This window comes from Agelaius tricolor, unplaced genomic scaffold, assembly GCF_023055355.1.
Source record: "Agelaius tricolor isolate 1412-34295 unplaced genomic scaffold, bAgeTri1.0.p SCAF_1, whole genome shotgun sequence".
NCBI classification, from domain to species: Eukaryota; Metazoa; Chordata; class Aves; order Passeriformes; family Icteridae; genus Agelaius; species Agelaius tricolor.
In genome coordinates this window covers 109,640,805-109,657,892 of record NW_027269261.1, presented here as the reverse complement: position 1 = coordinate 109,657,892, position 17,088 = coordinate 109,640,805, and the positions used below count along the sequence as shown (strand labels likewise).

General features: G+C 40.7%; 1 protein-coding gene across 1 annotated transcript in view; it reads right to left on the bottom strand.

The window, feature by feature from the left end:
* Positions 1–17,088, bottom strand: part of CLIC5 (chloride intracellular channel 5) — a 58,874-nt gene that overhangs the window by 24,416 nt on the left and 17,370 nt on the right. Inside the window, exons 2-4 of the mRNA XM_071447163.1 lie at positions 7,920–8,029; positions 7,454–7,579; positions 6,013–6,119 (exon numbers count right to left, since the gene is read on the bottom strand). Of these exons, the coding sequence (XP_071303264.1) occupies positions 6,013–6,119; positions 7,454–7,579; positions 7,920–8,029 (343 nt within the window). The remainder of the gene's footprint in view (positions 1–6,012; positions 6,120–7,453; positions 7,580–7,919; positions 8,030–17,088) is intronic.

The following is a 17,088-nucleotide window of genomic DNA, read 5'->3' as shown; positions in this document are numbered from 1 at the left end:
TTCTACTAAAGAGAAAGAATTAAAAAATGTAATGGCAAGTTGACAAACAGACATCACACACATATTTATATTTTCAGCTATATATTTCTATGGCACCTTGAAAATCTGTTCAAAAATCATAAAGAGTACTGTTGGTCCCAAATTAGAGTCTGATCCAAGATCCCTGTCACAGGAACCTTTCCATCAATACAAGAGCATTCAAACAGATTTTTAAACTTGCTCTGGCAAACTCAAGAGCAGCTTTGCCAGGAACTTTTCTGGGCACAGGGTGAAGCCTTCAGGCATGGAACAGGCCAGAAGGACCAAAGTCTCAAGAGAAGCCATATCACAGTTTCAGCTGTATTATGTCTCCTTTGGCTGAGAGAAGCCAGGCTGGAAGGAAGAGGGGTGATTCCCTGTCCTTCCCCACCAGGGGTGTAGATGCTCTGGGGACAGATGCTTTGCTCTCCTGCTGCTGGAGCCAGATCACACCACACTTGTCAGGATGTCCCAGGCTGCCCCATCACACATCAAGAAGCTCCTAGCCCTGGCTCAGGTGCCACAGAGGGTCTGACCATGCAGCTGGTATTACTGTGAATAGTCTAACTGGGCTTGGAGTGAACAGATTTTCTGCTTAAGACAAGAGGCACACGATGGCTTCTAGGAAGGATCAGTGTGCACAGTTCAGCCTGTGCACATCCCTGTGCTATGGGTCTGACCCTCTGCTTAGTAGGAGTAACTCCACAGTGTAAAACTGATGTAGGGCAGTCTTAATTGCAGGTCTGTATGTGTGTGTGCATTTCTACTGCATGTGTGCACACACAGAGCACTGAGAGAGACATTTCCCACCTCACGCACCAAACCACAAAGTGTGATGGAGCTACTGAAAGAGGTGAACGGCACTTAATCACGTGTGAGTTAATTATTTAAATGCGCTTTTATTTTTGGCCTCTTGATGTAAATCCAAACCAGACAAGCAGAGTCCTCTGGTCAGACTGCTGGAAATTCCTCTGCACAAAATCATGTTGGTGGTCTCCCAGCTCAGCGCCTTCTGAGGAGCCCTACAGTGAAATATCCTTCCGTACCACTAATGAATGCGCCCACCCACACTGGAGCTGGTGCCCCCTAAGAACTCAATTCAAGAACAACTTTTTAAACTCCTACATGAAATCAAAGGGCTCATTCTGTGAGCCAAAGAACTCACAATTTTGGGCGGGACAGTTAATGGGTGGTTACCCCAGGTTGTCCCCTTGGTTTGCAGCACGCAGTCTCGCAAGTAAAAATAATAAGCAGGATACTGACTGTGTACACAGCATTCCAATTAATTAGATTTCATCCTCCTCCAATGAATACATAAATTGTTGCTTCCCTGGTGACCATACAGAGCATGAGTGACTTGCTCAGCATCAACCAGAGGAACCAAAGTAAACACACAAGACCTCAGTTTACTTTCCTATGCTCAGACAAGACTTCCTTCTCGATATTAAACAATCACTAAGCAATCAAAAACTCTCAAATCGGCCATGAAAACTTGAGCAAGAGCATCCAGGAAATAATTTTCAAGACTACTGCACTGAACCCTCCCAAGGGCTCTTGTCCATGTGTGAATGAGCCCTTGCCATTTCAGGCACAAGGGATGAAGCCTGGTGACAACAGCCAAAGAACTGAATAATCCAGTGCTGCTACTGAAACACAGATCTAATCCCACAATGAGGAGATGACTCCTTCAAACAGGCCTGTTATAAAATTATCAAGTGGCACAGGGGGTGGAAGGAATCGAGTTCTGATTGAACTGACTTGAAATAATAAATGCACACACTTTCTTTAAACACAGCTTGCCACATCCTGAGAATCTGGAATCAATTCCTTCCCTTTCAAGAAGCTTAAAAGTGGTGGGACTTTGATATGGCATGAGCATGTTTGCTTCTGGGCTTACAGCCCTCACCAGCCTGTTCCAAAACTTTCAACATTTTTATATTATAAGACAGAAAAGTTAGGAAAACAAAGATGGAAAAAAATAATCAGAAATTCAGGGAACTATTAAATCAGGGCAGCCTTGCTGCCAAATACCTTTGGTAAGTAAATGAATCATGATCAATAACATATTGCCATGTAGACTTGCAGGAGAAGGTTATCACCTGCTTCTGTGCCAGGCATAAAACATAACTGTGTGTGGCTAATGAAGTACTGCATGAAGCCAGAAAAAAAAAATCACAATTTTTCTCTGTAATGCTAAAGTATTTTGACTTCAAAGTAAATTTAACTCATGCAGAAAAAACATAATTTTTTCCATGAAAACTTTGTCAAAATTGATAGGTTACTATGAAACACTTCTCTTTTGACAATGTTACATTTGTAAGAGGAAACTGTCTTGACAGAAAGAACCCTGTTTTGGTAAGGGGATGTTTCCGCCCTGATTGTAAAGCTGCTTGTGCAGAGCTGCTTTATACATTCATATATTTGCCAGCAGAGGGTATCAGAATCTCAGGAACAGACCTACAAATGTATCCTTGCATCTGTTCACTCAGCTGCAAGGACTCAGACACACACTAAAACAAGGATTTACCAATCTCTTGCTGTCCTCACTGACTTTTCCACTATCAGGGAAAAAAAAAAAAACATTTAGCTATGTAAAGGCTGTGCTAGCAATGCCATCTTGCCAGTGCTCCCAGGCCAGGAAATACCACAGTGACACAGCCAGCAGTGGCATCACCTGAAGTGTGACACTTCTCCATGGCCCTGGCTGCAAACTCTGCTAAGAGTGATAGCAGCTTGTTCTTCTCTTTGGTGTGCATCAGATTCCCATCAATTCTCACACCCAGTACCCTCATGCTGCACAAATATCATTAATTATCCCAACCACTTCATGAAACTTTTCCACAGAGCTGTAAGAGCCCCAGGCTGGGGTGAGAGCTCACGTTGCACACACCACGAGACCTGTCCTAAACCAGTACCCTACAAGGAATGGTCACACATAATGACACCTAACCCACACTTCTCACAGCCAGAGACAGGCTGATGCCACAAATTCCCAGCCTGATATCCCACACATTATTGAATTCACTTCCCTGACTCCTGAGTTAAGAGAACATAATTTAAACAACTTGATGTTTGGTGCTTTAACCACCTTGCTGTCCCGTCCCCCAGCCTCTATTGCCAATTAAAAGAAATGAAAACTATTGTTTATATAGCAATCTGGGTTCTATAATCTATTTTTAATTCACTAACAACTCGTCTTCTATTTGTGTTTTGATCATGTGCAACTGATGTTCCAGTCACTGGTGTGGCTTTCCAAATTAACCCAAGCACTGGAATCAGCTGGAGCTAGGAACAGATACAGAGGATGACTATGAGACACATATAACCTTTATCTCAGAGCTGGGAGCCACAAAAAACATTTATGATAACCACAGGCAGCAAACTCTGTTCTTTTTGGATCTCACCTGCTCATGTGGAGACACGGAAAGGGACTTCACCTAAGTAATTATATTTTATGTTTATAAAATGTGGGGGTTTTTTGTCACAGAACTATATACAACTACTTTGCTGTTATACAGGATAAATAAAAATATAATAATATAATATTAAGAGAAATAGAAGATATAGTACGATATAATACCGATATAATACTACAATACATAAAAATGAATGTATAAAATTTATTTAACATATAAATAGAATAGACTATAATATTAATACAATATAAAAACTATTTACTACAATAGAAAGCCTCAAGCTGTACTAGGGTAAGGCCAGGCTGGACATCAAGAAGAATTTAGTCAGTGAGAGAGTTGTTAAGCACTGGAATGGGCTTTCCAGGGAGGTGCTGGAGTCACCATCCCTGGAAGAATTCAAGAAGTGACCGGATGTGGCATTCAGTGCTATGGTTTAATTGACAGGGTCATGATCAAAGGCTGGACTTGATGATTTCAGGGTCTTTTCCAGATTCCAGATTTCCAGACTCCAGGTCTTTTGGGATTCTGTGATTCTATTCTATTATTTTAAATAATGCTGTAAAATGATACACACCAGATGAGAACTAGAGCCCCAGATCCCTTTTGAATCAGTGTTGCAATTTTACAAAAAATTATTAAATACAAATCAAAAATAAAGAGGTTCATTAGGAAATATGTACACAGTGTTGCCCTCCTTTCGTCTTTGCACAGTCTTTTTACTGCTCAAGAAATGTAAGACAGCTACTTTATGACTAACTCATTCTCCTCCATCCAAACCAGCCTTCAGAAAAACTGCTGTTGTTCAGATGAACCAGGCAGAAGGTGAATAAAACATCCCTGGGATTAGGGAGAAACTATTCTTCCTTAGCCCTTGAAAACTGACAGTCAATTACTCAGCTGAAATTGAGGTCTGCACTGACAGTCCCAGGGACCTTACTTCATTGACAGAAAGAACATAGTTATAGATAGAAAGATCCAGCTCCACTCTGCCCATGTCTGCTTTATTCTCCTTGCAGTGCAGCACTCCAGCTGTAATAAAATTAAGCTAAAAGCTTTTCTCTACTTTGAAGAGGAAAGTTGAGCATCAGTACATTCAGAGACTGCAGTGTCTGGATAGGACAGGAGCAGGAACCAGCTAACAAAAATGGAGTGAGGATGTTTGCAGGGAGCAAAGATTGTGTCTCTCCTGCAGCTTAAAAGCTCTGGTCTCTAAAACTTTGGTGTGCTTAATTGTCATTTACAAGAGTACCTAAACCAAGAGTTTGTTATGCAGAACTAGGGAAAGCTCTCTTTAATCATAATGCAGCTTCTGAAAATGTGGAGTGCCTTGTGGGGTTAGATTCCTTATCTCACCATGGTGGGTATCAGACTTTGAATTGCAGCTCTGCTTATGGCCAGATGCAGACACCTCTAGGACAACCATTTATTCCTGGCTGGAGATGCCAGCCCTTGTGAGCCCAGGGATCTGCATATTGCAGCCACTGGAAGCAAGAGCTGGGACTGTGCATGTGGGGTAGCACAGCTGAAGATTTACAGTTGCACAGCAGACCATAAAACTTCCTTGTAAATGGCCAGGATATTTTACTTTCATTGTTACATCCATTTAGTCTAACTCTTAATTTATCTTCCTTTTACAACTTCCTATAAAGGTTAGCTGAGCATCCCATTAGCATTAGACAAAAAAGTTTTTAGCATCACTGAGAAGCGAAGCACTATAATTATTTCCTTCTGTTAACAACACAAATATATTACAGAGGAGATAGTTATCTGACATAAATCATCATTTACCCACTTTTATCTCATGGGTCAGCCCCGGGCAATGAAATATAATTGCACAGATGAAATGTGTGGCAGAGCTGGAACCTGCAAAATTTGGTGTTTTCTGAATGATATAAGCCCATGGTATTCAACATGCCTTATGTCTCTGAGAAAGCAGTAATACAAGGGAGGAGGTACATCAGTGAATGAGTGCAAATATTGTACTAGATCATCTCAAGGGATAGGGATGTGTAAATCCACAGCTTTATGGAGCAACAGGAGCTCAGACTCGCTGGAGTTTTGCCTCTCTGAGGGGAAAGGAATGCGGAGGAGAACAGCAATTTTATTAAGAAGACAGTGTGGGATGCATATAAATATGAATGGCATCTGGCTTTTGGGGGACTCTTTCTTTTCATAAACAAATGTGAGGGAAAATCTGGAGCTTACAGAGTGCAATACACACTCCTCTAAGCAGTGCTGGGGCAGAGGAGGAAGTAGCACAGGCCAGTCTCTTCAATAAGCAGTTAGGGAGCCTGTTCTGGTGAGGGAGCTGGGCTGTATGGACAGGAGTCATGCCACAGCTGTTGGTAAAGAGGCCACCAAACACTCTGAGGCTCTTTTATTTACTACTACAGATGTAGTTAATTCAACTGTGGACATGTGAGTTGAGTCCACCTAACAAACCACCTCAAACTGTTTAGCAGCAGTGCCTGATATCATCTGAACACAGTTTACAAAAAAAAAAGATGAGAGAATGGCAAAATTCTTCCACTTCTAAGCACACAAACTCCCTGGCACATTTGGCAATGGTAATACTCACCAGCATTATCCTGCTGCTTGGTGTTTTTGATGTATGCAGAAAATTTGGAAAAGATATCGATTCCAGCAGTGTTTGATTCCCGGTGCTTAGCAGCCAGCTTGGGGTACCTGGACAGGAAAAAGCAGTGGGGAGGGCAACATCCTGTTACCAGCATCACAGCCACGGCTACAAATACAATTTACAAGAAGAGAGAAAACCCTCCTGTGTGAAGAACTGTAATTAACACTCATTATCTCAAAACAACAGCTTGGCAAGACCCTCTCAACCCTATCTGTTATCTGTCTGCCGAGGCAGGCATGTGGGGAGCTACACTGGGATGGTGTCAAGACAAAGGTAATTGCACGCGTGCTTTAGGTAACCACAATCCAAAATCAGCCTGAAATCAGAAGGAAACATAAATTTCCAGAAAGGTGCAGGGGAGTTTGGCAGCCAGATCTCTCCATTATGAATGGCAGCCGTGTCTAATCCTCAACTCTGAAAATGTACTCCAGGATGGAATAGCAAAGGGTGTTAGGATTAACCAGGTGAAGGAACATAAATGTTCCAGTCTCCACATCGCTTTTTACAGACATTTAGTGAAAAGGAATATATTGATTTGAGAGATAAACACGAACTAATGACTCCTACTGACTTCAGTGGTCTTGGAGCAGAGTATAGAAAATTTAAATGCCGGATCTCTTGCCTCAGGACTGGCCTATAGCTGCTGATTCACTTGGAGGTAAAATGCTCCATAAGGAACCAAGCCAAATTTGATGGATTCATAGATTCTAAGGTCCAACTCACAAGCCAACTATTTATTTTTTCCATTATCCTTGTATTAAGTCCAAAATGTTTGACTTAGTAAGGCATATCTGGTAAATCTAAACCTTTCATTGGTACCTTTTTCATACTGAAAAAATCTGGGCCTTATTCCTGACCTGAATTAGTTTAGTTATAGCTTCCAGTTATGGGCTCTTGTCATTTCTTGACTAGAATAATGAGCACTTTTCTGCCTCCCGAGCCTGTTGTCCTCTGTAATCAGTTCCCCTTCCAACCTTCCTAACACACCATACAGCTCAGAAACCTCTAGTTGTTCACTGTAAAATGCTTTTCCTGGCACAGATATTTTGTGTGGCAATTCTCAGCATCTATTCCAAGTTATTTTTAGCTTTGCAAAATGTGGCCACCAGACCCCTACAATTTTTTTCTAGTACTGGTCTCCTTAATTCTGCATACAAGAGCATCCTGAAATGTGTACAGAGAAAACATTCTGCAGTTATTAGTCACATAAGTAACCTTCACACATGGAAGTCATCTCACTGAAGCCAGCAAGTTTCATAAATAAATATTACTCCTGTAAGTAAAGGTTGTAGGAAGGAGTGCTTTTTAGGAACTCTTCTTAGGACATCTTTCATTCCTAGGAAATGGAATATTGACTGAAAAAAATATCTGAAGGTCTTACTTTGGAGGTGCAAGAATCTCTTCCAAGAATTCCTCAATCTTGTTAACATCTGTCTTGACTTCTCCATTAAATGTCAGGAAAGGTGGGTGGGTCCCAGGAGCCAGATTGTGCAGGTCAGCTGGCTTTCTGCAAGCAGAGAAAAAGTCATGAAATCACTAATCTTTATGGTCGGGTAGCTGCACAGATATTTATAGTTCCTACAAAATCAGTCTGCCTTTTTTTTTTCCTCTCCAGTAATTTGTGGTTGGAAGACTTTGAAACTACCCCAAGCACCCTGTTTAATATAAAAACATTCCACAAGTGAGAAAAAAAATAAAAACAACAGCCAAACCTGAATCCCAACTATTTTGTTGTGCTCCACAGGCTCTGTAGGCCAGATAAAAATCTGATTTAACTTGGAGGGGTCTTTCTATAGTGGAAACACTAGGTCATACACCTATTTTCAATTAAACAGAACAATTTTTACCTTTTCAGATCAACAGTGGTGACATTGAACACAACTCCTTTGAGCCACAGGATCATGAAGAGACGCTGGGAGAACGGGCAGTTCCCAATGCTTTCTCCATCTATCCCAGCCTGGGAAGGGGAAAGGAAAAATGGAGTTCAGATTTGTTACTCATTTACCTCCCTCAAGACGGAAAATTGAATGGTGAAAGAAAAATGAGCATTTTAAAAATAACCAGCAGTGCTTGTTATTTAATACAGTTTATCATCAACACAAGAATGGAGTTATTGCAGGATTCTACCTTTGTCAGGAGCTCAAGGATGCAACATGGAGCCTCTCCTGAGGACATCCCTAAGGAGATGTGCCCCTTGCTGATGGCAAGCAACATCCAGGGTGCTCTTTCACCTACTCTCATCCCTACAGGACTGCCTGTCTCATGGACAGGATGGACACACATTTCTGCTTTATTTAAGTCTGTAGACCGCAGTTTAGATCAGCTCAGTATCTGTTTCACTGTTTTACTATCTAAAACGTGTACTTCAGAGTTAAACCCAAAAACTCTGGACATTGAGTTCACTCTTGTTCATGGAGTTCATTCTTGTTCACATCAACAACTGCCTCAGACACAAACAGCAAGGTCCAGACAGAAATGTCCATCTGAATCCTTCTGAGGTTCAAGGCAGGCTTCAGCCACCACATTCAGTCTGTTCCTATCTCTAGTATCTAATGAATTGCCTACAAACCACTACACAACAACACAAAACTGCTAGTGTTAGCATTGAGGAACAGCCTATTTTTTTCCTCTAAAAATTTATGGTCCTTAGCCATGCAAATTCTAACTTTGAGCCACGGAGGGATACAAATAACAGCAGCTGAACTGAGCCAAAGCTGTGGCCAAGGACAACATCCTTCTACAATAATCATGCTTGTGGCCAAAGCTTTCAGGATGATAATTGTTTTGATAGATTTCCATTTTAATTTGTGGTACCATTGTGTTTAAAAGATTTTTATAATCCTGGTGAAGCAACCAACCTTCCGTTGTTGACCCACATGGATTGCATAACTGCATTTTAAGCACAGTGTGTGTCTGAAAATGGCTGATGAAAGAGCTAAGCAGATAAATGCCCTTTTCCTTTGGAGACAATATTACTTATTATAATTATAATTATTACATTACTTTGTTGGCTGTCAGAAATTTTCTTTTATTAATATTCAAGCTGTGAGGTAGCATTTCTCTGTCTTAAAGAATGAACCCCTTCTAATTATTGCAGCTCTGTGAAACATCTTGAGACATGTCCAGTTGGTACAAATTCAGGCCTTGCCTGTGAAATGTTCAGCCAAAAGATTTTCTTGTGAACATCAAGAGTCTTTCTCATGTCTTGAATGCAACTTTTGACAGTTCTGGGTTTAAAAACAAATTCCACATTTCCTGTCACCAAACTATGTGGAGAGTGTGAATTCAAGGCTTGGAGAGAACCTGACATGAAGTTCAAAGCTATGTAAAGAGATTTGATCTGGGTTCAGATTCAGTTTCAAGCACTCAGAATCTAGAGGTACTTGATTATAGGGGGGAACAGTCTGGCTTCAGTTTTACTTGAAATTATGGATCTGCAATATGTCTGGCATATGCAAGGATCAACAAACAATGTGGGTGAAAGAGTGGTAAAGCATGAGAATGAGTAAGAAAGGATGCATTTCCCATCTACCTGAGGTGAGAGTAGTCTGGTTTTGCAAAATGTCATGGATTTAATCATTAGGTCTGTTCTGCAAATTTCATGGCAACAGCAACAATGTCACCATGGGAATACCAGGGACCACCATAGTGCATGCCATAATTACTACAAAATCACATTTTCTGATTTGGATTTTGGTTGTTAAACCTTTGCCAGGAGCTTTTGACTTCTTACCCTTCCTGAAAAGAGGCAAACGCCTGGGAGAAAACAGCAATATAACACCAAAATTCCTCTTGATTTTTTCACCATCTTGTTCATAAATCACAATTTCATCTTCTTCAGGAAAGACACAGGAACACAATTTCCCTGCTATCTGCATTTGTTTATTCTCATGCAAAGATAAAGGATTATCCAGACTTGTATCTTATATGTTCTCTGTCCTTCAAGGGAATGGTGAAAAACCATCTCCAGACCAGAGGACTAAAGGAGGGACAAAGCAGCTGAGTCACACAGTCATAGAATCAGCTGAATCACAGAATCAGCTGAATCACAGAATCACACAATCTGCTGAGCTGAAAGGGACCCACAAGGATCACTGAGTCCAACTCTTAGCAAAGGACATCCCCAAGAGTTACACCATGTGCCTGGAAGAATGATAATAACAGGGGAGAAACAGAAGTGATGTGTTGTGTGGGGCTAAGGGATGTAGAAGTCATAGGGAAAATGAAAAAGTTGTGAAATCTGGAAGAAATAAGATTGATTTGGTGATCAAAACTAAAATCATTTGTGTAGGTCAAATGAGGCCTCCAACTGTCCCAATGGTCAAAACTCCTTCTCAACACTTCCAAAGCAATGGGAAACATTTATTGCCAGAGACAGATTTGGAATAGGCAGAGGAAATTTCAAAAACAAAAGATAAACTAAAGAAAAAGTACAGTATGATCTCTGTTCAAAGCTCTGGGATCTGGAAGCCCGGCTCATGATTTGGGTGGAGACTGACTCATGGGTTTTGATCTCATGTGACTGGCATAACTGAAAATGCTACCACAAATCACAAGGCAAACTGGTGACAGAGGAGGGAACAGAATCAAAATCTCCCCAGCAACACAACTTATCTGTTATATTCAGCTCTTTTTCTGTGGAAATTATAGGCAAGGCACTCTTGGTTTTGTGAATCCTTTCTCATTGCCTCTAACAGCAGTCAGTAATTCAACGTTCAGCACTCATAAAGAGCAAAACCTTAGTAGGTAACAACTTCAAAGGCTTATCAGAGTGTTTTGAGATCCCTTGTGAAGTCTATTAACTACCAGGAGGAGATGAGAAAGAAAACTTGCCAGGCTTAGTCACTCTGAGGTTCAAAGAAAAAAAGCTTTCTTAAAGCACTGCAGTGGTGCCTAAATGAAAATCTGTTACATATTTGTCCAAGAGTAAGGGCTCAGAAAGGCAGGAATTAAATAATACCTTCATCAAGATCAAGAACTCAAGCAGTGGATGGAAAGAAAGGAACATATAATTGACAAGCTGGAGAACCACCATTAATCCCTGCTGTTTTTCACAAAAGCTTTCTCATGCAGCTTCCCTGAAACACAGTAAAAGTGATGAAGCACTTATAAAACGGAGCAAGTTGGTGACATATGCACTCTCCCTGCCAGTAATATTGGATATTTCTGATACAATGATTGCAACTAAGGACAGGCTGACAATTCTGAATAAAAGACTGCAGCTAGGGACAGATTTGAGGCTTTGTGGGCACTAGGATAAAGGAGATAGAGTTGTTAAAGTGCACTCCCAACTGAGAAGAGCTTCACCTGAAAAGGCAAATTCCCATAGTGACCATGGAAAAGTAAAATAGATTTGAGGATTTGCTGGGTGAGACTCTTTGGCCAACCACTACTCACCCCACTGAAGTTTAACTGAGGTGCCCAAGGGAAGGTCTCCTGTGTGAGCAAGGCCAAGATGCACATCTGAAAGATGAATCTGTCCACCTTTCCCTTTGACTGCATCCACTGAGTGCCTTAGTTTTAAGTGGGATGAATGTGGACCCCAGCAACAGAAAAGTCTGGAGTTTGCGGAGAGAGAATTTCTAGAGATTTATGTTTCTCCATCTTGGAAACAGCACTTTCTGCTGCCATTGCTTTCCACAAACACAATTTTATTAGTTTACCTACTCAAAAAGTATGCTTTTCTACTTAGTCTCCAGCTGTTTCTGTCCTTCACACTAAGCAATGCAAGGTCCTGCCCTGGAACTCAGTACAACCACATCAGGAAAAGCCTCCTGTCAGACCAGCTGCTTCCCTCTATCTGAGTAATGGCAAGAATGAACAACATGTACTCCTTTATTAATTACAAGGTGCTCCCCCTTAAACAGTTCAGCTATTTTTAGTGAATTACTTAAACCTTAAAAACATTTGTGTGCATGCGTGGGGGCTGCGTGAACTCATTATCAATTAACAAAATTTAGGTGGTTTCAGGAGGGAGAAAAAATAGTCTCAGTGATTTTATGAACTTGTGTCAAGTATTTTTGTGAAGTCATGGCAGTATCAAAAGCCTCCAACCACTGCACAGCACAGCTGAACAATGTGAACAAGGAGCTCTTCTCAAGTTCAAGCTAATACTTTGCTATAAATGAAATAACTGGAATAAATTTCCTCACATATTCCAAAAAATACACCAACTGGTAAATGCAATACACACAGACAACTGTATATTATTTTAACTAATCTTAAGGGAGGAAAAAAACACAAGTTCCAGTTTTTCCCAAAATACAGAACTTCAAAGAAATACACCATCATTAATAATGACTAAGCATCTAGCTTAAAAATGGCAGCACTGGAAAGAATTGCATATGGCAAAGCACTGTGGTTTTTCCAGGCAAATAATGTATTTGGGTTTATCTATCCTCCTTCTCCTTTCATTTTTCACTGCATTGAGGTCACTCTACACGTGGTCCAGGGGCCTGTTAGACTGTGGGGTAAAGCAAGGAGATATTTTTGATTGCATTAAAACACTTTTTTTTTTTTTAAGGATTTTAACAAGTTAACAAAAACAAGCAGGCTAATTCACCTAAATGTTTCCCAGTAAAGATTAAGGAGGGATTTGATTTCATCATCCCTACAATCAAACTCAAGGCTCACATTACACATGGTTACATCCTCTCTGTTTTAAAACTGGGAAAGCTCCTGCCTTTTGACACTTACTCTCCTTACGCCCAGAATCCAAATGGGAAGTGAAAATCCTATTGGAAACGCAAAGCTGGCCAGGAAATATCCTATTTATTGTGCAATTAAGGAAAAAAAAAATCTGTCTTAGTAATTATACCACACACAGAATAGCACAAATCTCCATTGTAGGGAAAAAAACATGGGTTGCAACATGAGATCAGACATGCCAAGGTATTGCTTTAGTAAGGGTTTTTTTTTTTTCCATTTTCTTGTCTTTTTTTTCCTTCCCAACTTCTCATCCAAATGCAAAAGCCAGTGAGCTTTTTGGAGTGCCACCAACCAAGAGGCAAGCTAAGAACTGTACATTCATAGAGCAGCACTGGTAGGTCTTAGGTAAGAAGTAAATCTTGTCTCACAAGCCCTGTGTATCACAGGACACTCTTGTTGACTGTGGCTCTGATTCAGGAAAGCATTTAAGCATGTGCTGAAATACATCCCAATTCAGAGGAAGTATATGCTTGACTTTAAGCATGTTCTTAAGTCCTGTTGATTTCAATAGGACTTAAGCACATACTTAAGTACTTTCCTGAACAGGGGCCTATAAAAACAAGAATAAATTTGCTGTACAGCATTTCAACTTCATTGGACTTTTCCTGAGATTTCGTTTTGCTAGGAGAAGCTGTGGGCAGCAGCCTTCCAAAGGAGGGCAAGATAGAGCAGGAATATGTCCCTAAGCACACACACATGGAAATGGACCATGTGCATATATGTCAAACAAAAATAGAGCTTTGCCTGAAGGGCTGTCAGAGTAGTAAGAAAACAAAAATGAAGTGGTGAGACTCTAGCCAGCTCCCCAAAAGCCAGCCAAAATGCTGTCCAAGCTTGGCATTACATACAGGCATATATTTCAGATGCACATAAGCTGAACTGGTCTGTGCTGCTGGCCAATTTGAGGGGAGCTGGCTTCTCACACTGGGCTCCAAGCAGCTGAGCAGGGCTGAGCATCTCCAAGGAGCTGCCACTGCTCTCTCAGATCCCTGCAGCTTTGGAAGAGATGCATTTGTACTCTTGAGATGTTCAGGACTTTCAGGAGATGGAATTGCAGGTTGGAGACCCCATGGACATCATGCAGTTAGGACATGACAAATACTATCTATAGGTTTGGTAAATCATTATTTTTTTCAACTTTTTATATCCACATGAGGGGCAGCATGGGCAGGAAGGGATCAGTCCTATAGGTTGGCTTCTTCTAGAGAATCTTTTCTCTAGAAATTGTGGTTTAGGATATTCACAGTTAAAGATCAGATTCATCTGCCACATCAGGTGAGGAGGTCCTGCTAGCAGAGCAGCTGCATGCACAGGGATCAACCTGCACAAATAGGTCCCATTTGCCTCAAGGGCTTTGTTGGAGTCACTGGCCACTGTATTTGCTCTTGCATGAAATAATTTTTGCTCTGAAATAAAGCTTGTGATGTCTGAGAACTCCATTCAGTCATGTGCAGTTTAGACTTGGAAAACTACAGACTAGACATGGGTGAATGGTCTGATCACATGGAAAGAATTCCATGTTATTCCATCACCTCTTCTGCTTGCTTTAAAAGTTCCATGACTTGACAAATATCAGTGGAGTAGGAGAGCACAGTCTGACACCCTAGAACGTGATATTATTTTCATTTCATTTATATTTGTAGAGCTGTTACTTAGCTTTGCATATGGTCAACCTAATGAGAATTTAATATTAGATAATCAGAAGTAGTGGGAACTATAACAAAACTTCCTACACCAAATATATATATATATATATATATATATATGCAAAAAGTTTGGTACCAAATTATTTTTTTTTCTAAGAGAACATATTCCAGCCTGCTCTGCTGTGAGGAACTTCTGAACACCAAGTCTGACTTTCACAGGGTGACATATAAAGGAAAAGCCCCCAGAAGAGTGAGAGTCATTAAGTAACACCAGCAGTACTGTAGAAAGAAATCACATAGAGCCTGTATTTATATTCTTTTAATGTCAGCAAAATACAAGCTAAAGGATGGGTGCTAAATGCAGGCTGACATTTTCAGAGTGGCTAACAGTTTTAGAACTTGTGAGACAATTTGAAGGCAGCTGACTTCTCACAAGTATCAACTATCTACACTTGGCAAATCATGCCACAAGCAACCCAAAATGAAAAGCTGATTTTAAAAGCCTCAGTAAGAGGAAAGTATCACTGACTGTGAGTTTCTTGAGCAACTACACAAAAAATTCAGAGTGTTCAAAAATAAAATCTCCATTGGAATAATATTATTTGAGGAGCACACTTGGAATTTGACAAATACCTGATGGAGATGCATGAAAGCTTTGGCCATATCACCTTGAGGAATATACCTGGAGTTGTGGTCTTTGGCCAGCCCCCAGGGATGGGAAAGGTGCTGGGACCACACAAACCTGGGAGGTCACAACATGCAGGACTCTCAGGGCTCCTGGCTGCCCAGCAGCCCACCCAACAGACAAAATTTCCTTATAAAATTCCTATTGCAGTTTCCCCTCCCCACAGAAAACTCACCACAGCCTCTGTTCAGTAATGCTGTGAGTGTTTTAAAATGGGGTTTTTAGACTTAGCACAATTTAGAGCAAAATCTTGAAATTCTTCAAAACCAAAAATTGCCATTCTTGTCATAGCAGATTGTACACAAAGTTCCTGTGTTTCAGAACTTACTGGACTGAAAATACAGGTGTTTCATTCTTGGCTTGATGGACAAACAACAATCATCCTTTACACTTCTTCCTGAGCCTTTTCCAACTTAATAAAGCAACTGTGCTCCCATCACTCACAAGGATCCTGGCACAGGATCCTGGGTACCCACATCAGCCAGTGGATGCAACCTCAGGAAACAGCTTTTAAAAGCTTTGCTTTTTGGGAACCCATCAATAATTCTCTGTGCATGAGACATCACAGGAACAAGAAAATAACACAAGAAATGTCAGCTATATAAGTTTAACATATAGAAAGATACTGGGAAAATGAGTAACAGTAACTCACAAGGGAATGTGGAAATCTAAAGTTGATAAGAAAAGACAATATGGACATATCAGGAACAAATAACATTAATTAACCCAAGTACATTTTGTTCTCTGCCAGGTTTCCCAGCACATTGGGTAGGAAAGAAGAAGCAGGTACCTAGAGCTGACCTCTGTAAGGTTTATGACATCAAATCCAGACCATATTTTCATTAACAAAATAGGAAAACAAGACCTGTATGAAACCTCTGCAAAGTGCTTGTACAAGTAGTTGAAAAGATACTTATAGAGCAGCAATAATCAAGTTTTCTGTTAGCACATAAACACATAACAAATAGAGGTACCATAAAGGTCTGTGACAAGATGAGTCATATTTAATGTTTCCATTAGCAAAATGGAGGAAGGAACAGAGAGAACCTTACAAAATTTCCTGGCAACAACAAGCCCAGAGAGGTTACTGGGATTTCCCAGGAGAGGAGTAGACTCAAAGTGATGCTAAAAAGTTGGAACAAAGTGTCTGAAATCACTTAAATGAAATTCAGCAAAATAAGCTTCAAGGTGTAAGATGTCAGAAAAACAAACTGTGATGTACAAAATGCAGGATGGGGAATACTGGTGAGGGAAAAGTGAAGGAGGTTTTACGTAAATCACAACGTGAATCATCTCTCTGTGCCTCTGCAGGAAACAGCAACAAGTTAATGAGAAGTACACGTGTTGCTCTACTACAACATAACAGTCTCCTCAAGCATGCATAAGACTGCTTCACAAAGAGCATGATGATCCATTGTTGTTCATGCCCACAGAGGATGGGATTAAGTATTTTGCTCAATTTGCAACACCAAAGATTTAGGAGGGGGAAAAACTAGTGTAATTATAGGACTAATGAAACACAAAGCAGGCTTTCTAAGGAGATTGTGTAATCTGCATCTAGTGGAGGCTTTGAAGAAAACCAAAAGAAGCTGGTAAAACTGGTCTTGATTTATTTCATCTTGCTGCAGAGCAAAGAGGGGGCATAGAATGTTTTAAAAATCCTTTTTAACAGTATATATTAGTGACTCTGACAATAAAGCTGCTCCTGCTGCCAGTGCTGGATGCTTGGTGGCACAGACTTTTGCCTCCCTCTGACCTGCACAGGATGAAGTCTGGCCCCAGTAAAATCAATGCCCACGACTTTGACAGTACCAGAATTTCACTCAGAGGTTTCATGGCCAGAGGGGACAATTATCATAATCTTTCCTGACCTTTTTGCATCATACAAACACTGATTTTGCTCAGCCTGTAGCCAACATTCTGTGGCTGAACTATAACATATGTTTTGGAAGGGTTTCTGGGAGAGGCACAGGCCTC